The following is a 22,191-nucleotide window of genomic DNA, read 5'->3' as shown; positions in this document are numbered from 1 at the left end:
ATTCTGCTTATTCCATATAAACCTGTAACATTCATTCAGAGGTTTTGGAGACACATATGGAACTTCAACATGCTACTTGTGGCTCTTCAAATACTGATTGCTAATGTGGTACCTATTCCATGTTCCTGGAAAGTGAGCAAGACCACTGACCAATATGGACTGTGCATGGTAGGTAACTCTGCCCTCAAAACAACTGCAGGACTGGAGGATAAGCAAGCTGAGCTGCAAGCTTTTACTTATTTTATGCGATTTTTAGGCCAGCCCTCTCCAACAATGTCTGGGGGCGGCTAACATCATTAAAACCAGTGCTCTTCCACCAGATGTACAAATGAGGTCAGTGATGTCCAATTGAGGTCACGGTGACCTCAATAATAGGTCCCCCTGCCTGAACCTTATTCCTTCCATCTGAATCCTATAAGATCTATAATCTTAACTGGATTTACTTGGCCCCAGGTTCATGGGGAGTTCTGTGATGGCATGCCTTACCTGACCTTTTTAGGAATTTTTAAAATATTATTTTAGAAAAATGTGTATATCTTTTACAGGCCCTTCAGAATTTTGACAGCTCCAAAAGGACCCAGCTCTCTGTCGGCAGCTCATTCCACCAACAGTTCTGAACCGCCCTAATGCCGTGACCCCTACAGTTTGCCATGGTGCTTGACCTCCTCCAAGGCTTCCATGAGCTCCGAGGCGGCACGGAGGCCAGTGCCATGCGGCCACCGCTGCTCCTGCTTGCCACAGTGCTCGCCATGGCACTGGCCTTCTCCAAGGCTTCCATGAGCTCCAAGGCACCGTGGAGGAGGCCAGCGCCGTCTAGCCACCACCGCTGACGACCCCCCAGAAAGGGCCGAACGACCCCTTGAGGGGTTGCAACCCCCATGTTGAGAATCACTGAGCAAGCTTTTAAGGAAAGAGTAAAACCATGTAATTACCATGATCACCACCCAGGAAAACAGCAAACTGATTACACTAGAGATGTAAAGGCATGGGGGGGTGGGGGATGCTTTTATTTTCTTCTTCCATTTTTCCAAAGGAAAACCTTTTGGGGCACTAAAAACCTTCCTATAAAATACTTTCTCTTGTAGAAGGTCTAAAATGCTACTTAATTCAACATTTTTCATATGTAGAAAGCATGAAAAAGTCCAAGTATGGAGCACTGAAAAAAAATGATTCTGTAAACAAGCAATATCTTCCATTTTTTGTTTAAATGTAAATAATTTGGTTACAATATTTTATGTGTTTATTAAATAGCTATGCTTTCAATGTATAAAGTTTAGCTTAATATTGGAAAGAACTGCCAGTTGTAGCTGCTGAAGACTCAAAAGAGCTTCTGTCCAAATCATACTTTACTACAGAATTTGTTTGCTGCCTTCAACTCATTTTTTTCTTACGTTTCAGAGAACAAAAATTAAAGATACAAACACTATGGTAACCTACCAATGTGGTGTTTGTGTGTGCCAAGACACCTGCCAGCACCTTTCCTGGTGCCAGCCAAGGGTTTTTAGGAAGTGGGTGGGGCTCAGTGGGCTTTTGCTAGCAAGGCTTCTGACTGCCACTGGAAATGTGATGGGCTTTGTAGATATTTAAAATGTTGCCTTGGCAGCACCTGACACCACACCACAAGGAACTTCACTGTATGACATTTTGTGGCTGGCTCTGCCTCCTGCAGCTGTCATTCTGTGGTTGCGGCCACCACATTGTGCTGGAATTCCAGTGGTGCTTCGCAGGCTCAAAAAACAAAAACAAGAACACCAAGGTTGGGGTCCCTGGAACAGGGTGCATCCATTTGGAACTCTTGCAATTTCTCTTACTAAAAAATATCAATTATACTTTATAAACTCTATAAATGTATATTGAATAATACAATTTTATATGGAAGTTATAAATTATCAAGGATACCTCCATAATATTTTTTAAAAAATACTAAAATGTTAAAACAATTTTTGAATCCAGCAGCAATGTTAAAACTAACGAAAGAGAGAGGCTATGAAAAATGATCAGGGGAGGTATTTTTGAGGATGTTTACTGAGCAATCCGGACCATGTCCCACCCTTCCCTCCAAAATAATTTTATTACTCAGTTGTTGCAAATGTCACCTTTCAGCAGTACTTCTCAAGAAGCAGATAAGAGAACACCTAAAAAAGAAGGAGGTAATGAAGTTCAAGAAAAGGACAGGGTTCTGGGGTAGACAGAGCATTCCAGGACTTAAAAGCTAAGACCTCAGTATAAGTCCTGACAAAGGACACCAAGCGAGCCACATTGGATTTTGAAGGGGATTACATTCCCAGGGTTTCCCATCACCACAACGTAATTAATTGAAAGCAAGCTCTGGAAGAGCATTTGCCCAGTTCTAATGCTAGTTCTGAGAGCATGGTTTAGGAGGGTGTCAGGAATGCTCCAATTCCTTTTCTCAGGGCAGTGCTGGATAAGTATACCATTCCACAGATCCTTGCAAATAGCAGCAGGCTTCATAGAAGCCGCACATTAGAATTCTTCCATTTTTTCCCATAGATCAGAATTATTGAGGGAGCACAAAATAAAGTACTCAAAGTTTAATAAACAATGCCTTAATTTGAAATACCAGTTTGAGAACTTCAGAATCACAGTTGGGTTTATTCAGTATCATGGTTACCTCATATCCTTGGGGATGTTCATGCTAGTCCAAACAGATCCTTCCCTGCGCTCCCACAGCAATCCCTTTATCCCCCAAAATGGTATTGCTTGGAGAAGAAGGAGAACACTCACATATAAAAAACTACATGGGTCAGGGACATTGCAGTGAACAGGAGAATTGGCGAGATTCCCCTTCTGTCTTTTGCCAGGAGAATGGTGGTATAACACATTATGTACCTAGGCTTCATATCCTGTTATTTACAATAACAGTCATGAATGTTTATACTGTATGACCCAAGTCTAGTCACAAACTACAAAGATACGAAGTCAACTATGAAACTCACAGGAAACAACAAGTAGAACTGTGAGATGGCATTCCATCCTGACAATTAAAAAATAAAACAGCTAGGACCCATGAGGAACTTAGGATGGTGGAGATCTGCAACAACCTCCTTGTAGTGAGTGCTTTTGTGGCTTCACTGCATGGGAAGGAAGGAGAAAACTGCATCTGTGGCAGTGCAGCTGTGGCCTCCTTTTCCTCTTGGACCTTCTGCTTCACCACGTAATGTTGCTCTGCCCTGCAGAAGCACCACCCACCCCTCCAACCTCTTCTTGTCAAACCTCTCCGTCCTTGACAACCCCTGTTCCAAGTCCATTTTCCAGTCCCTAGCAGGTGCCTTCACTTCCATTCACCATCTCTAGTGTTTATTGGGATTGCTATGTATCCCCAAACATGGCAATCAAAATCTCACAATGCTATATTGCATAGTCTCTTTTCCTTTCCCCTGCCTGTGCTGGGAGGAGGAGAAGAGGTAGTTCTAATATGCTGCTTTTCTCTACCTGAAGGAGTCTCAAAGTGGCTTACCATCGCTTTCTCTTTCCTCTCCCCACAACAGAAACCTTGTGAGGTAGGTGAGGCTGAGAGAGCCCTGATATTACTGCTTGGTCAGAACAGCTCTATCAGTGTTGTAAAGAGCTCAAGGTCCCCAAGATGGCTGCATGTGGAGAAGGAGTGGGGTTATCAAACTCAGCTCACCAGATTAGGAGGCACCACTCTTAACCACTATACCAAGCTGGGAAATAATAATTTTTTTTAAAGCATTTGGAGTTTTTCTGCAAACTGGTGGGGGGGGGAGAGAGGGAGGGGAGTGTAATTATGTCTTGATACTTATGTAAACAGATCTGAAAAGTAATTTTTAAAAGCCCTGAGTAATGCATGAACAGTCTGTAATGTGTAACTTACCTGCAATAGTATGTGCATAAAGTCTGCTACCAAAGGTGAATACATGTAATTCATACAGCTTGGCAATCTTTTCTAGAAACTCTTTGCAATGAGGACGCAACCGAGTATGCAGCATAGGTTCTCCTCGTCCTAACTGGAAGTGAAATATTCCCTAAGACAGAGGAAAAGGTTTCTGTAAGGTTTACAGCACTGACACCCAATCAGAAATACATCAGCTTACACAGAATGTATTCCAACACAACAAATGCACACCATCTATGTCACACGATTTATGTGACCCTGCTGTGTGATATTTATTTTAATTATCATTAGTATCATAACATGGCTCAAAATAGTCACTATTTTATAAAGTTTCACCTGTTTGACAATTAACAAGATAAATTTAGTGAAGAATATTTAAACATATATCTTGCTCAAATACATATTCATTAAAATATTTATATGTCTGGCTTTCTCCCAGGCATGACAGTTCCTGAGGTCTAGGCTACATCAACAGGAAAGAACTGTATAGCCACAAATAAAACCAACTGTGGCTGTGATGCAAAGGCCTGCATGTTGAGGACAGATACCTCTTCTCAACCAATCCAACGTTGTTATGAAGGAAATCTAGGAAAAGGGGCCTGAAGAACTCTGGAACTCATGCAGATGTTCCACCACAGGTCCAGAATCTTTGTTATTGTGAAAGACCATGGTAGCTTTCAGCACAAAAACTTGTGAGGATGAAGGGCAACCTATAAGTCCATAAATATACCAATTGCTTTTTAATGGGAAATGAAAATGACATTTGGAGGGAGGAAGTGGATTAAAGGTGTGGTGCAAAAAAGAGAAAGTTAAACTTGTCTGCACCTTTCTCCTGAACCCTAAGTGGACAAAACCCAGGTGTGAACAGGAGCTTCACCAGTGGGGTTAGAACTCCGGAAACCTTCCTACCGTGGCCCGCCAAGCATCAAGAATACAGAGCACCACTGTCCTAAACATAGAGTTCCATCTATATGTGTGCCTAATAGACACTCATGGACCTCTTCTATATATGTTTATGACATTTCCCTCTTAAAGCTATCTAGGCTTGTAGCCACCATGATTTCCTGGGGCATTTAATAGTAGTCCAGAAATCTTTGACACAATCTCCAACTCCAAGAAGTTCAGGGTGGCATATATAACTCTCCCATACTTTAGCCTCACAACAATCATGTGAAGTATGTTACACTAACTGGTCCAAAGACATTCAGAGATACACATGGGTAGAGGCATAGATTCTGCAGTAAGTAACCACTGACAGAAGAAATTTCCGTTAGCAGTGGGCTCCCCTCATTTGCTACAGCATAAAATGCCCCCCAGAAAACTAAAATCACACCCCCTTCCATTAGTACAATTTTTCCATGAGAAATTTATTTCTTTGATTTGATTTCTTTGATTTTTATACTGCTCTTCCATATGGCTCATATAACCTAATGTGGGGATTCAAACCAGAGTCTTCCTGACTCATATCCAACAGTCTTAACATTACACAGCTCTGATGGTTGCAAACCACCTCTGGACATCTATTGCCTTGAACACCATATGGGGGTCACTGTATGTCAGCTGCAATCCAATGACAAAAACAAAATTTGCTGTGTTTAAAAATATGGTATAGTGAAGTGTTTATACTATATTGCTGCTAATTTTGGTGATTTGATACTATGTATTTTAAACTTTACAAAATATTTTGAAAAACAGTAATATAACCAGATTTGAATCAAGAAGCAGGGTACAGATATTTTAACTAAAAATAAAATATATAAATAAAATCATTTTTATTTTATTTATTTATCATTTGATTTATATCCTGCCACTGCCATAACCGGCCCATGGCAGGTAACAAAGTTATAAAACCCCACAATAAAATTCCTCCCCATAATAAAACATAACCATAACACATAAAACAAACATATCTGATTGATGTATTTGTCATTTTAAACAATATCAATCTCATTTAAATCTGGTCTAATAATTTTTGTTTTAAAACCCCAGTAACATTGTTTTACTTTGTTAGACATCTGTTGGCAGCGCTGCTCTGTGGTATGAATTAATGTCTGGTCCAAGTCCACCATTAGCACTAGTTTTCGATTTCGGCGTAGGCGGTTCTGGTCTTCTCTTCCTAACTGCTCTGCTTGCTGCAATAAAAAGACTGAGTTGTTAAATGTGCTTGAAGAAAACCTAAAGTAAAAATACAATAATATAGAAAATGAACAGAATAGGAACATGCACTGTCATCCAATACACCATAATTTAGTTTTAGATTGCTTCTTCCAGCAATATCTCAAGAACACCAAAGATATTCCAGAGAACACTGGAATTATCTTTTAGGACTCCTATAAAATGTAAATTCCTAAAGGTACTTTATTTCCGTCTCTTATATATGGGAGCTATAACATACCAATGGACAGTAAAATATCTTTCCACATGACCATTCTGCATCTTTCAAAAGAGAAAGGATAGAACAGAGTGCTGTATGCCAGCGGTCCCCAACCTTTCTGTGGTCAGGGACCGCCTCCGGGGTGAGGGGAGAGGCGATGGCCCAGGCGCCACGAAGCAGCTGCGTGCAAACGCGCATGCGCAGTTGCCACACATGCGTGTTTTCACCACCAGGGCGCGCTAACACGCACGTGTAGTTGCCACGCAGGCTTGCTTTCGCCATCAGGGGGCACAAACGCGCATGCGCGGCAACGGCGCATGCACATTTGCGTTGCCGGCGTGCCGGTGGCTGCGCCTGCCTCTTCCCCTCCCTCTTGCAGCGAGAAGCAAGCCGGGCCTGGTGAGCTTCTCACTGTGGGGGGGGGAGAGAGGCAGGCGCGGCTGACGGGGCCCCGGTATCGTGGCCTTCGCGGACTGGTACTGGGCCGTGGACTGGGTGTTGATGACCCCCGCTGTATGCCATTGCCTGTGGTTTTTCCATCTATACCAAAAACATACAGGCTACTTGTTCTGTTTACAAGGAATTACTTGGTAATTTAGTTTTCCCTCATTTTTTACTCAAGCTGCAGGTCTGCCACAGAAATAGAACAACACGTGTCTCATCTGTTACCATCATCAATCAATACAGTAAATAAAGTGGCTTAAAATGCTGAATGCCAATTCTACTTGCTTTGCTATAATTCAGTTTAAGAATTTATATACTGTCCTATTTAGCTTACCAACAGTAATACAAAAAGAAGCCAACTGAACCAGATAATATTATTAAAGAATTTTATTTCAGGTGACATCTGGTTGGAAGAAAGAGTTTTAGATAAGAGTTTTAGTTGTAACTTAATAAATCTCATCACAGAACGAAGTTTGATTTCACAGCTACCAACCTGAATCAAATTTCAACCTAAACCTACATGTGTTGGGTTAAATGTCCATTTAAAACAGTTATCTACTTGAAACCTAGTTAAAGCAGGTTGGCTGCAATATGTGTACATACTGACATGGTTCTTCTAATTAAATCTGCGGAATGCTGAAAATGGGGAAAAGAGTGGGAGAATACTTGCCTCAGAGCTAACCATCAGTTCTGGGACGCTATGAACCATTGATACAGTTGCTGTGGATACTGGCGCATTGTGTTTTCTATTCTTGCTTTGCAGTCTAATAATAGAGGAAAAGAAGACAGTAGATACATTCCAGTAGTAATGTTCCCAATACATTAACATAGAAAATGCATATATTGTGGCAGGAAATTTCATATGGAACCTTACTTATTACACATACACAAAGACAACCAAGACTGAGGTATACAAATAGTAAATGCACAGGCTCAGTTCAGAGGTATAGGCATAATCATTTTCAAAATTGAGAAATTAACAATTGTACAGCTTCATTCTGAAAACGACTTCACTTAAAAAAAATTAGACAAAATTAAATCTGAAAATGCATGCACGCATCAGCAGTTGTGAATGGAGCCTGCATGTTTGAATATCTCAGACCTCCCCAATAAATGTGGGAAGCTGTGAACAAAGTTTCATTTTCTGTATTTATTGTAATAAGCTCCACCCATTTAAATTAGTGTGGATCATTACTTTGTACAGTACCATGTTTGAACTTTATCAATCTTGGAAACTGTTCATACCACACTTGAAGCAGCAAGAACTTTGGGCGTACTTTGAAGGTTCTTTCTATTTGAGGTAGAGGAGGACATCCTGACATTTGGATACAACTTCTCCCACAATCCCTGGAGGCAAGATCATCATTTTCTTTCCATCCTCAGGAAAAGAATACCTCCTTCTTCCAGAGCTTTCCATAGAAAAAACAATGTGCCATTCATTGCTGCAAACAGGATTTAACCTGAAGATTAAAGAACTAGGGGACACAGCCAGAGGGCCAACAGTGTTACAAGAGAAGAAACAACATTTAACAGCACCAGTGGGGAAAGGTTTAAATAACTGACGGAGCACCTCTGTAGCACCATCCTCAGCAGGCTCCAGATCCCCTTGGGAGGGGGGAATTACAGAATCTTTATGGGTAGAGTAGAATAGAGAAATGGTGGCAATTCATCATGAGAAAAGAGGCTGTGAGGCTGAGAAACCTGCTGAGGATTTTCAACTGACAGTTCCCCTTCTGCTCTGTGAGTCAGATTCCAAGTATTCTGATTCAGGGTTATGAATCTCCTTCCCCAGATGGGAAGACATTGGAGAAAAACCCCAGAAGGTTGCGGGGGGGGGGGGGTTGTGCTGCTTTACTAGGCCAAGAGGATAATTCTTTTGGTGATTCAAGTCTGGCCCATAAGATACCTCCCAGCCCCCTGCGTAGCCTGCCTTTTAGGCAGGATGTAGGCTTATGGCATGAAAGGAGCATCTTTATGCCCTGAGACTGCTCTCTTCTGACCATCTCATTGTTGGATCAGTTGGTCAGCCACTCCCAAAAATCCACTGAGGCAATAAAAGCATTTTCATCTATTTCTTAGGGGTCCAGGGAGGTATACGCACCACTTTCTTGATCTGCTTATCTTTGTGCTACAGGGGAAATTAAAGCCACACAGGTTGATGGCAGCTAAGGGGCCCAAAGAAATAATGTATAACAGGTTATGAACTTACTACACATCCTGACTGAGAGCCAACTTGGTGTATTGGTTAATAGTGGCAGCTTCTAATCTGGTGAGCTGAGTTTGATTCCACAGTCTTCCACATGCAACCAGCTGGGTGACCTCAGGTTTGCCACAGCACTGATAGAATTACTCTGCCTGAGCAGTAATATCAGGGCTCTCTCAGCCTCACCTACCTCACAAGGTGTCTGTTGTGGGGAGTGGAAAGGGAAGGCAATTATAAGCCACTTTGAGACTCTTGGTAGAGAAAAGCTGCATATAAAAACCAATTCTTCTTCACCTCTCAATTCTTGTTTATACCCAGAATTAAACTTTGTTGGCCTTAAAGATGCCACAGGACTCAAACTTTGTCCTATTGCTTCAGAGCAATGTGGTCACCCACCTGAATCTAACCTCTTGATAAGTTTGTGTTTGTGTTGCAGAGGAAGTGGCAGCTAATGCAGACTGCTGGAAGCTGCTACAAGGCATAGGGTTTTGGTACCTTGCAGCTAGCTGAACTGCCTTCAGTTTCAGCCTGACAGTCTATTGCTTCTGCATCTCTGTGATCTCCAGCATGATGACCTCTAAAGCAACTGCTAATGTACCTGCTATTTCAAGTTCAGGCAACTGAGATGCAAATGACAGCCACAAAAGAGGGGGGGGGTGTTAGTGGTGACTCCTCATTCCCCCCACAAAGACGACTGAGAAGAAAACACATGGTAAGGCACAAGAAACGAAAAGATGACCAAAAAAGGAACTCTGCAGCAGAAAAGAGCCAAAAACGCAACTGAAGTTCCTGTGAATTCTGCACAGGCAAAGAAGGCAGGAAAATTTGAGAAGCAGATACTCCTCTCCTCAGGGATGGGAAGAAAATTACCTAATATTCTGCTTCCAGAGATTATGGGAGAAAGAGTACCCAAATGTCAAGATATTCTTTCTTTCCAAAAATGAGATGGTCTTCTCTGAAACCAGTACATAGAACCTAATACACAAAAACACTGTTCTCCACATATTAAGCTTAAATTATGTTCTTACCCATGCTGTTCACAGTTTTATTCACGGCACTGATTATGCCATCAGACCACATTTTATATTTTTGTCTCCCTTCTTTGGTTCTTATCCCATTGACTTGGCATCTCCAATATATCTAAACTCCTATCTACCAGATGTTTTGTCTTCCTCATGCACCTCATGACACATGTCAAATATCTTCTGCCTAAATTTCTATTAATAGCTTTCTTCTGTTATATTTTATACTGATCTTCCTCCAAATAGTTTAGGACAGCACAAATGTCCTCACTCATTTCCCCTTTTTTGTCCTCTCCACAAGACTATGAGAGAGATTAGGCTGAGATGGAGAGATCCAGTGCCACCCCATGAATGCCATCTATGTATGAATGTGGAGTGCGGTCTTCCAGTCCTACTCTGATAGCAATACCAGTTTAGCATAGTGGTTGCTAACAGGGAACAGCATCATTCCAATGGACTTAAGTTGTTACTATTCAAACTTAACTATGCTATCAGTTTACAGTTTTACCCAACTGCAATCAACAGAAACCTAAACTTAAACCGTCACAGTGATACTTACTGTGTTAAATCCTGTCCACATTCTGCACATAATCCTTTCATAACAACAGGATGGCTGCATCCTTCCAACTTCAACAGAGTGCCTCTGGAAATAAAATTAATGCCAGCTTTATGATATTAATTATTAAGTATATTATTAAGTATAATACATAAAAATGCATGCCACTAATATAGCATGGAGAAGCTATAACATACCCACATCTCCAACTTCCACATAGTTTGAATCCACTCCTCCTTTACTAGGGAAAACCTAACTGGATCCTACCCTATTTTCTTTATTTCTATTTAAACTGTATTTTTGTAATCTGCTTTAAGTCTCTAATACAGAGAAAAGTTAAGTAAAACACCCACATATAGTACTTGGATAGGATGCCACCAAGGAAGCCCAGGGTCATTTTTTTAGGATGTTATTAATATTATATGATTTTATTGCATATTGTTGTATTTTCCATTTTTCTTGAGAACTGCCATGAGCCAGCTAACAAGTGTAAACATAAATAAAAATAAAATAAATATTATGCAGAGGCAGGCAATGACAAACTACTTCTGTTTGCATCTTGCCTTGAAAACCCTACAGGGTTGTCATAAGTTAGCTGCAACTTGACACAGTTTCCACCACCACTACCACTCTACATGGCCAGCCTTTGCAAATGATTCAGAAGCTTCAAATGTCACAAAGTACTACAGTCAAATCTAGGTAGGGCTACCTATCATAACAATCTTGAAAAAGGCTTTACAGAACTTTTTTTCATAGTGATGTGTGTCACCTTATTAAACAAATCCTATCTGGGTCTTAAAGTCAATGGGCTGGTCAACCAGAAAAAGCTAGCAATATAACAAAAAAACTTATAGCTGTTCAATAAACAAACAATAATTTGCACACAGCTAATGTTATATAAAAATCTATGTCCACTAACTGAGTCACTAAATGACACTTAGAAGAGCAAACAGGGTTCTTAATTCAGATGAGGATCTAAACATTGAATTAAAGGAGAAACACTTACAGGAATGGCAAAGAAAACTGAACAAATTTATTTGGAATGATAGAAGATCTAAGATCGGATTCAAGATTCTACAAGATCAGTGGTCCCCAACCCCCGGTCTGGGGACCGGTACCAGTCCGTAGATCAATCAGTACCGGGCCGTGGCTCTTCCTTGTCCTCCTCTCTGGCTGCTGCCTCGGAGGCTGCCCTACCAATCTGCCACCAGCTCACCTTAGGTGGTCTCCAGTGGCCGCCATGGATGGGGATCCCCCTTGGTGTGGCATTGCGCAGCTGCTGCTGGCAGTGCCCCCCAGCAGGCGGCAGTAAGTCAGGGGTGCCGGTGGGAAAGCTAGTAGAGCAGGGGCTCAGGCGGTGATGTCCCTCGGCAAAAGACGCCCCCCCCCCGGCCTCAGTAAAATTGTCAAGCGTTAACTGGTCCCCGGTGATAAAAAGGTTGGGAACCACTGTACAAGATGATTGGAGAAGAGGGACTTTATATCAAGTTGTACTATTATGTCACAGGCCTTGCTTGGATTTCTAACTGGATGAAAGAACTAAGGGAAATATCTTTGAAAATAGAGAAAATAGGTCTCAAGACTGGATTGCACATTTGTCACACCAAGATATAAGCAAAATGTCAAGACAATTTGATGGAGATGTTATGATTCTTTAGGTTCTCAGGTTCTTTTTTTTCATATGTGGTGGTCATGTGAGAAAGTTAAAATCCATGAGAAGCAGCAGAACTTGACATTCAATTTCTGTTAGATCCAAAAATTACCAGACATGGTTAGAGAAACTAAGAGAATATGCCGTGATGACAAAGCTTATCAACCTGTTGAATAGAAGACAACTGGAAGAATTGTATGAATGCTGTGACTTCTGCTTAAAACATGTTGATGCATAGCTTATTGGATGGATAGACTATTTCTGTTGTCTTTTTCCTTTGACTTTTATTTGTGTGTCTAGTATTTTAAAATAAAAAGTTCTCCATTGAACAGAAATTTTCTTCTCCAATCCAAATAAATAACAGACACAAAATGCTCAATAATTTATATTAGCTTCTTTTGAAGACCTATCAGATACAAACTCTAGATCACCTTTCTTAGCTTGTAAATAGTCCCTGTAAGTCACCAAGTGGAAGCGAATTAATTCTAGCAAGGAAAACAATATCTCTGATAGCACAGTACCACAATACTATAGAAATAATATGGTAACTGTATTGATTAGAGCATTTAAAGTATATGGGCATGCACAACTTCCCTTCCTGAAGACTGTGTCATTCTCCTGCCAACCAAACTATAAGCACCACAGTTCCCTAAGGCAGAAGAGAGTCACAATACAAATCATATGAGTTCAATTTATCTAGAATTAGGTCAATTTATCCAGATTGAAAAGAATCTAAAACTGACAGTGAACCTAGTAATTCCATATTCTCTTGCAAGTCAATTCTTAATAACCATTAACCAGACTCTAAGAGAAATTGTCTTCTGCCCAGTTTGCATTAACAGGGAGGATGAGGCAATACATCTAGAACATGCTAAAATCGATCTAAGGAAATTTATCTGTATAATATCTGGACAAATAGCCAGGCTAACAATCTACACTGGAATATCATACAAAAACAGTGAGTTTATTTTTGCCCTAAATGCATCCAAGGCCGCAGGGGAAAACTGAGTACCTGTGGTGAAAAAAAAGTCTTCAAAATTACAGCTGTACTTTTGGCCTTCATAAATATCCTTTTAGTATGCAAGGCCCAAGACAGCGAATGTTGGAATGTAACCCCCGATATTTATAACATTGGATTTCTTCCATAGTATGATCTGAGATACACCAGCATAATAATTTCAGCCTACAAGATCTAGCAAAACTTTGGATTTTTCCAAATTAATTTCCAGGTGTTTATAGTACAATATTTAATGAAGATCTCAATTGATCAACACACTCCCATTCCAGTTACTAATACCAGAGCCCTGTTGTCTGCATATAGTATGCCCAGATTCAGATGAGTCCCTAGTTGTGGGAGGTGCAAAGATAGTATATTCAATCTAGCATCTAAATCATTAATGCAAAGATTAAACAAGGTAGGAGCAAAGATACAACGTTCTTATGCCCCTCCTGACTTCTGATAAACAGCCATAATGGACTCTGAGTATTAAAGAGGACTAATTTCTTTAAGGTAACCTAACTGGCGTATTTATTCAGCATTGTTTTTCCAAGAGACTCCTGAAGGAACATATTGAATGCAGATTTTTGGTCAAAGTAAGAAGCATATAACCTACTCCGTTTGGTTCTAGAATATTTTTCAGCCATATGCGCAAGAACCACACAATGACCAGTTGTTGACATACTCCTTCAAAATCCATGTTGTTTAATTCCCAACAGATGTTTTGAGTACATCCAAGTTTTCAACTTAGTGAGTAAATGGCTTGTATAAAGTTTGCCAAAAGATACCAGGTTTGTAATTCACTGGGTCAAGTTTATCCCAATTTTTATAAATAAGAACCACTACAGCCTCTGGCCAAATCACAGGAAATTGTCCACAACAATCAACTTACTGAAACAAGTATCTCAACGCTGGGAACCATCACGCAGGAAAATTTATTTATTTATTTAGATTTCTAGACCGCCCATTTCTTTGCAGCTCTGGGCGGTTTACACTGATCCTTGATTAAATCAGGATATATTCAATCAGGCCTTGCAACTCACGTCTGTCTGGCAATAAGGTTCAAGATGTAAGTTTCCAGAACTGGAGACCAAGTAATATCTCTGTCTTTACAATGCAGCATAACCCCAATAGTCCATGGTAGAGGAATCAACTACATATAAATATGTAAAGTGTTCCATCCATGTATTATAGTAGATACAGTTATCCATATTTTGAGTGTGTGTGTTGGGGGGTTGAGTTAATTACCTGTTAGTGAGCCTCCAAAATAATCTTATGTCCCTTCTGGTGGATACCTCAATCAGATCAGCCCAAGACTGTTGGATTCCAAGATACTTCTTGTGCCTATGAAGGGTCCTATGTCTACGCTTATATATTCGTATAGCAACATTCTTAGAATTCTTAAATATATAGTAGTCCTTCCAGACTAGCCTCTTGCTAGTCTTTCACTCTACATCAAACCAAATCTTTTTGTTGTTCCATTTGGATTTATTACCACTACCACCCTGCCCAAATAAAGCTTTAATTTGCTGTAGCATCTCCTGGGATTCCCTTCCTCCCTGAACTCATCATTCCATCACCTTAGAATCAGGGAACATGCCAATTCAGAATCAGGGCTTCTGTCCCAAAGGAACACGGTCACTAACAAAAGACTGATATATTTTAAATGAGTTAATAAGTCCAATGAAACCAACATTAAAGCTATCACACTAGAAGATTTTTAGAAACAAATGTAAAATCCACAGAGCCATCCACTATATTATTACCACTGACTAAAACCAACTCATGAGTATCAGAATATTTTCTGTGTGCAATACCAACAGCATTGATTGTGTTATCTTTTGAGAGACCACTGACCTTGATTAAGCAATCTAAACATATTATTCATTATAAACAATTGCTTATCACTAGCTCCTGACTTGGGATTAAAGTCCTTGGCCAATAATACAGTTAGTTTTATAATATTATATCTTAATTTAAATATGATTGATGGGCACTCAAGGAACCTGGAAAGCCTTAACAACAAGGACGCAAAAACAGTACAGACACTCAAAGAAGAAAAGGAAATTGCAAGATAATGCATCATAAATCACATAAAATATATTTTCTGTTTTCTGCGCTTACCAATACTAAGAAACAGTAAAATTCAGATGCATTAATTTATACAGCTCAGATTATTAGCACACTATGCATCTTTCCTGTCTGATTATTCTTTTTGTATATCTGTGTGCTTACTTCTATTTCTCTTTATAATTAAATGTCATTGGGGATTATTTCATTTTGGTTGAAAAATCAGTTACACTAATCCCAAAATGCATCCACTTGAAACATGTCCAGTATGGGCATGACCATTTGGAAAGTGCTCTTGCACAAGCGGTCCTAAAATGAATAGGAGTCATGTAGGTGCACTATACACTTTAGCATCATGCTTTCACACTGTTTCTGTTTATTTCAATAAAATCTGAGCAGAATTTTCCAGCAAATTGTGGTAAATGCAGACACTGATTTTCAATCAAAGAACTGCTAGTTTCTCAAATTAGAGAAAGAACTGCAATAAGAGATAATTACTTGCTGCCCTTAAGATCAACAAAATGACATCCTGTCTGGAGGCAAAAAGCCTCTTTGAAGTGCTAGCTAACAAATCACGTCAGTTTCACCTCACAGAAATACAATTCCTGTTCTAAATTGGGAAATAAAAATGTAGCCAGAACACTATTTAAGATGCCCATTAAACACAGGATAGCTGCCCTACTTTCTGCACTAGACTGGTTTAAGGAAAGTACACACAAAACTGCAACCCAGAATTCTAGGAAAATGAACAGAAGTTAATAATAGATCACATGCTTTGTTGCTCAAAGACAGCAGATGGGAATCCACCACAAATGCTGAACTCAGAGAGAGGCAGCCAATTGACTGATAGGGGTTCTACATGCAGGTTGGGATTCACAGATGGACAAGAGATGTTCCATGTGCACAGTCCTACAATGACTCACCTAGACATGGAATAAGAGCACCAATTTGAAGAATGGCTCCTGCACTTGAATGAAACAGCATAGCTTTTTACTCCACATAAGCAACAGGGTATCTAAGCATGGATAACTACCTACCATTTCTGTCAATCAGAAAATACCATCAATTTCAGAATCTGGTTATGCATCACACAGAAATTTATTTCTCTTTTGGGTTTTGTATAGTAGAAATCAAATTACACGACTTTTATGAACGCCATCTCGGCAGATGGATCTAAGTACTAATTTAATTGGACTGCATTAATAAGCCTGGTACACAGATTTAATCTCAAATTAGTCAAAATAAAGTGACATTTCATTCTCTTCCGTCTTCTTTGCTTTGGCACTCTATACAGCAAAATAAGCCATTTCCGCCAACACACATTACAATTATTTTATTAGTAAGGCTGAAAGCTGTTCTGAACTGAGGTAGTGACTACAGATCGGGGAGGAAAAACAGTGAAAACAGTGAAAAAGTAAGAAAATAAACACCCCCCCCAGGACTTTAAAAAATATCCAACTGAAAAATTGGAAATTCTGGGGAACACGTTAAAAAAACCTCTTACAAAATAGTTTCTCTTTCAAAATGAGTACAATAAAAAAGATTTTAAATGTTTTCAAGAGAAAAAAAATGGAAATATAGGGAACACCAGGTGAGATGGGGGACTGTGATACTGTAGAGTCCAGAGGTAGGCAAACAGCAGGGGTAGTCAAACCGCGGCCCTCCAGATGTCCATGGACTACAATTCCCATGAGCCCCTTCCAGCATGGCCATCTGGAGGGCCGCAGTTTGACTACCCCTGCTGTAGACATATACAACATCTTCCAAGAACTTTTAAAATATATATTTTTGAAACAACTCATATGCTATCTTGTGTTTAAAAATACACTGAACAGTTCAGCATTTTTAATAATTAGCTTAGTACTCAAACATGCTGTTAGATATATTTATTGTGATGCTATGAGAATTTATGTTCAAATAATATCAAATTTGTTTACTGCAGCTTTAACAAAGGCTATTTTAGCTTACTGTTTCCAACTTCAAGCCAATGGGATAATTCAGTACTTCATATCACTGGGTACTATGTGGCTGTTCATACCACATTATTCCTGCCGCCATCACCAAAACTGAGACTGAACCCTTGGGGTTTCTTGATGGCCCTGGAAGGGTTCCCAAATGGGTGGGAGTTGATTAATTTTAATATGTTAACAAATTATTAAACATTTCTATCAGGTGATATGTTCATGTCGCTCTGACCCCCCTTCCAAAATGGCCAATGATGGGCCTCGTGTGGGTACTTAGCTATGCTTCCCAACTGTCTTCTGCATGATCACGCCACTTCTGGGATTTCTTGAAGACTAAAGAATGTTTCAGGGGTTTCACAATGGTAAAAAAGTTGAGAAAGCTGCTGTAGGTACTTGTGAGCAAACCTTATGTCCTTGCTTATATGAGCTAATATTCCATATGCATAAGCAAGACTAATAGCGTGATTCATTAGCAAATTATACTTATACCACAAGCAATGGTTGACTACTGCTTACAGTTCCCTTCAAAAAAGGGAACTTAAAAACCTGTGGATCTTCAAAGTCAGCATTTAATTAGATCAGAGCAGTGAAGTTGATTGCAACCATAGAAGACCTGACAGATCTGCTTATTAGAGTCAATGTCATCAAAAAAGCTACACTACAGAAGACACTGTATGAATGACGAGTCTGTGGAGCACAAGAGACAGTAAATATACCCTGTAATACTGACAGGCCTTCAATTAGCAGATTGTAACTTAAAACGTTTCCCACTTTTCTTGTGTAATGCTCAAAGTGCATTTATGAAACGGTGTTTTTTCATCTGTGCCAAGCACAGCTACTAGTGCCCTACCAGTCCTCTGAACATCTGGCCACAGTGATCCATGCAACGGTCACTTCCAGATTACTGAAACTCACTCTTCACAGGCCTAACCTTAGCTCTGACCTGGAAATTACAGCTGGTACAAAATGAGGCCGTGAGGGTCTTCACTAGGACATTTTGGAAGGTCCACATCCTGCCGGCGTTACGTCATCTTCATTGGTTACCAGTCTATTTCTGGATCAAGTTTAAGGTATTGGTTTTAACTTTTAAGGCTATATCCGACTTGGGCCCTGCGTACCTGCAGGACCACTTGTCTGCCTATACCCCCCCCCCCACAGGGCACTCTGCTCTGCAGGTATGAATCTGCTGGTTGTCCCGGACCGCCGGGACATTTGCCTGGCCCTGGCCCCAGCCTGGTGGAATGGGGTCCCGGAAGAGTTAAGGGCCCTGTCGGAGTTATCAGCTTTCCCCAGGGCCTACAAGATGGAGCTCTTCTGCCAGGCATATGGTTGAGGCAAGCTTGAGGTCTCGGAGTTACCATCAGGGGATGCCCTAGAACTAGTGAGATCAGGACCCTCACTGCTAATGAAAGACCTCCTGACTGCAAGCTGGACAGGGGGAAGATGGGGAGTTAACTGTAATGTATAGCCATCTTTTAACATGTTGGGGATTTTAAGTGTTGTGTTATTTTAATTTTATTGTAAACCACCGTGTGTCTTTGAGAGCGGTGGTATATAAGTTAAAGAATAAATAAATACATGTACCTTCTACAGCAGTGGTCTAAGACCAGAGCTGCACAAACAGCAAGATGAGGTGGTGGGATTCTGGGGTAGCAAAACAGGGTGTATCGTTTTAGACAACAAGAGGTTAGACTAGTGTCACATTAAAAAAAAACCTCATGTCAAAACTCCGTGCAAATAAAATCATGTATAAGAAATGAAGCTTTCTCTGCTTGCTGTGTTGGCTTTCACAGTTACAGAGAATTATTATTTAGGGGGGGGACTTGCCCAATCGGTCTGCATAACAATAGTACCTACTGGGCTACATACTTTACATTAATATATGCTTCCTGTGTGTAACTCTGTCATGTGATAAATAGGGCATTATTGAAAGGAATTACATTTCTCACACTCAGTCTAAATATGCCCCCAGGGGAACATTGCGATCTTCAAATACCAACATATTGGTGGTCTCTGGCTTGAAAAAAAAGTGCATCTGGCCTCAACTGGAGCCAGGGCCTTCTCAACCTTGGCTCCAACCTGGGGAATTAGTTGCCAGATGAGATCAGAGCTCTGACTCAAGCTTCACAGCCTGTAAAACAGCACTATTCCACCAGGCTTATGGCTGAGGCCAGAATACATAAACGATCATAGCGGCCTCCCACCTTCCCTCTACAGAACATCAAACCACTGAATACATGGAGGGGTATTGATTGTTTTAGTGCATCTTAAACCTGAATATGCTGTTCACAAAGCCTGTTCACAGAGAGGGGCATATAAAATAAATAAAGAGAAGCTGCACATCTCAAACCTAAACTCTATGCTATTTCATCTGCACGCCGTCCCGCTCCACCTATACACCAGGCTAACCTGCACCAACCGGCCCTTAATACGGGGAAAAGGAGAAACCGCTGCGTCGGACTGCCTTCGCAAAGCGTCTAAACCCACAGGAGCCCCAACAAAGAAAAAGGCGACGAGGCGCGCATCGCCATTCGCGCTCCGTGTAGCTTTCCTCGGTTTGTTTGTTTGTGTCGGCTAACCCCGCCCACTTCCTCCAAGCCGGAGGGAAAGTTTGTGAAGCTTCCCGCGGGTCAAGAAGCCGGCTCCGGCGCCCGGGCGGGAGGGAGGCCGCTCAACTCAGCGAGGCTCGCATCTCGATGGCCTCCTCGGAGCGGCTTGGTGGCCTTTGGCGCTAGGCGCGCAAGCCCCCGGCCCAGTTTGCGCCAATCCTCCGCCGCTACCCATTCACCCAGCACCCACCCCCCAAAGGCCGTTCATGCTCAGCTGCCTGGAGCCGGAGGAGGAGGAGGAGGAGGAGGAGGAGGAGGAGGGGGGGGGGGCTTCTGCCGTGACAGGCGCCGCCGCCGCCGCGCCAGAGGGCGGGGAAGGGCCGGGCTGCTCCTCGCGCGGTTCTTTGCTCGCGGCCGCACAACAGCCGAGCGCGAGAGGGCCTCGCAGGGGCAAGAGGCCGCTCGACCCCCAGGGTGTGGGTGTTTGTGGGGGGGAGGGGGGACTTCCTTTCCTTACCCGGCCGAGATCACCTGTCCCCGCTGAGCGCAGAGCTCCCGCACCACCCCGGGCCGCTCCGCCTTCACCTTTCGCTCGGCCGGCCGCGAAGATCCGGTGTCGCTGGCTGAGGCGCCGGGCCGGGCCGGGCCCTGAAGCGGGGCGCAAACGGCCAACACCGACCCGATTCTCACCGCCGACCCGACCGACACTTTCCACTCCAGGAGCCGTAGCGGTTGCAGGCCGGCCACCCGGACCTCCGTCACGTCGGAAGCGGCGGCGGCGGCTCGCGCTTCCTCCATGGCCTCGGCCGCTGGGGCTGTCCCAGGCCGGGCCGGTTACGGGGACAGGTCGCTATGGCAACGCGGAGCCACCGCCGGCTCAGTCTAACGAACCGAGCGCGAAACGTTCCGTTTTCCCCTCCCCCACCCCCCAACTATACTCGTTAAAAAAAAAATAACAAGAAGTGGTCACGAGCCGCGCCGATTAAGCGCGAGGTCATAGATCCAGTGCGCATGCGCGATACAACCTTCCTCCCCCCCCCTTTATCCGCCTCTTGGCACGCCCCGTGGCGAGGTAGGCGTTTACTCTCTTCCCGAGCGACTTCTGAGGAGGAGGGGAAATTGTTAATAACGTCATCTCGCTCTTTTTTTTCTTTTCTGGGCAACGTGCGCAAGCGCGTGCGCGCAACGACCTCTCCGCTGACGTTCCCCCACTTTGTTCCGTGGGCGGCCTCGGCAAAGCGAGGGATTGTGGGATATAGATGCGGCATCGAAAATATTGTGGCGGAAGATGAACTACAAGTCCCACGATGCACCTCTGACGGCTTGGTGCTTGCGGTACAAACTCCAGGTCTTGTTTGTTTTGGGAACGGACTTCTTGGTCACCTTGTTGTAGTCAAAGGGAACCCTTCCTTTTTTTTCTTCTTCAGCAGAAAAGCTGGTTGGATCCAACCTTATAAACTGTGTTAACATGCTTTGACAGCAGCCTTCTGAGCCCGATTGAAAACTCATCTATTGCAGTGAAAGCGGGACAATGCAAAAATACACTCACACACACCCAGTGCATACTCACATCAATTCCGTTGAACTCAGTGGGACCAGCTATTGAGTAAATCTGCAGAGCATAAAGGTGCTAGGGTCTGGTTTCTCTGGTGCACAGTTGCCAGCTCTGACTTGTAAAATCCTGGAGGTTTGGAAGTGAAGCTTGGACATAGCAGTGCTGGAGGAGGGTAGGAAGCATAATATGTTATTCTGGAGCGTGTATGCACCAAAACTGCCATTTCCTCTATGGGAATTGATCTTTAATCAAGTATCAGTCTAATCCCCTTTTAAAGATTACTGTATCTGTGGCCACCACAACATCCTCTGGCAGCAAATTCTACATTTTAATCACTTGCTGTGTGAAGAAGTATTTCCTTTTGTCCATTGTGAAATTACTGCCTGTCGGCTTCATAGGATGCTTTGGCTCTAGTATTTTCAGAAGGTGGGAAAATTTTCTCTTTTGTCAGTTCTTTTCTGGTGCAAGTTGGTTCTGAAAATTTTTGGAGCATGCATTGACCTATGTTGTGAACTGCCCTGAGCCGCAAGGGAGGGTGGTATTAAAATGTAATCAATAAATAACTACTGTTTCCCTTCTCTCTTTGGAAGAACTGCCATGTGATCACCAGAGTTCTTGTAAACCATGTATGCAGAAAACTTATAGAGAGATTGTCTAGAAAAATAATTTGCATCATTATTATTTCAATTTATTTCTCTGATACAATCAAATTAAATAATGCCATAGAAATAAATTTGAGGTAGAGGAGGGTATTTTTCACCATTCTCGAGTATAATACAGAGTTTTGAGTATCAAACTAAGATCTGGGGAGACCCAGTTTCAAATCCCCACTCTGCTACAGAAGCTTCCTGAGTGACTGGGCTAGTTACATGTTCTCAGCCTAATTTACCTCAAGGGTTCTTGGAAGAATAAAACAAAGTAGAGGAGAA

General features: G+C 42.0%; 1 protein-coding gene across 1 annotated transcript in view; it reads right to left on the bottom strand.

Moving 5' to 3' along the window:
• The window catches only part of CTDP1 (CTD phosphatase subunit 1), a 61,773-nt gene extending 41,059 nt beyond the window's left edge, over positions 1 to 20,714 (bottom strand). The window contains exons 1-5 of the mRNA XM_077352947.1: positions 20,225 to 20,714; positions 10,480 to 10,563; positions 7,366 to 7,459; positions 5,881 to 6,009; positions 3,857 to 4,007 (exon numbers count right to left, since the gene is read on the bottom strand). Of these exons, the coding sequence (XP_077209062.1) occupies positions 3,857 to 4,007; positions 5,881 to 6,009; positions 7,366 to 7,459; positions 10,480 to 10,563; positions 20,225 to 20,505 (739 nt within the window). The 5' untranslated portion in view covers positions 20,506 to 20,714. The remainder of the gene's footprint in view (positions 1 to 3,856; positions 4,008 to 5,880; positions 6,010 to 7,365; positions 7,460 to 10,479; positions 10,564 to 20,224) is intronic.
• Between the last annotated feature and the right edge of the window lie 1,477 nt (positions 20,715 to 22,191).

This window comes from Paroedura picta, chromosome 9 (genome assembly GCF_049243985.1).
Source record: "Paroedura picta isolate Pp20150507F chromosome 9, Ppicta_v3.0, whole genome shotgun sequence".
In the NCBI taxonomy this organism is placed as follows: Eukaryota; Metazoa; Chordata; class Lepidosauria; order Squamata; family Gekkonidae; genus Paroedura; species Paroedura picta.
The sequence above is the reverse complement of the archived record's forward strand: the minus strand, read 5'-3'. Positions and strand labels throughout refer to the sequence as shown.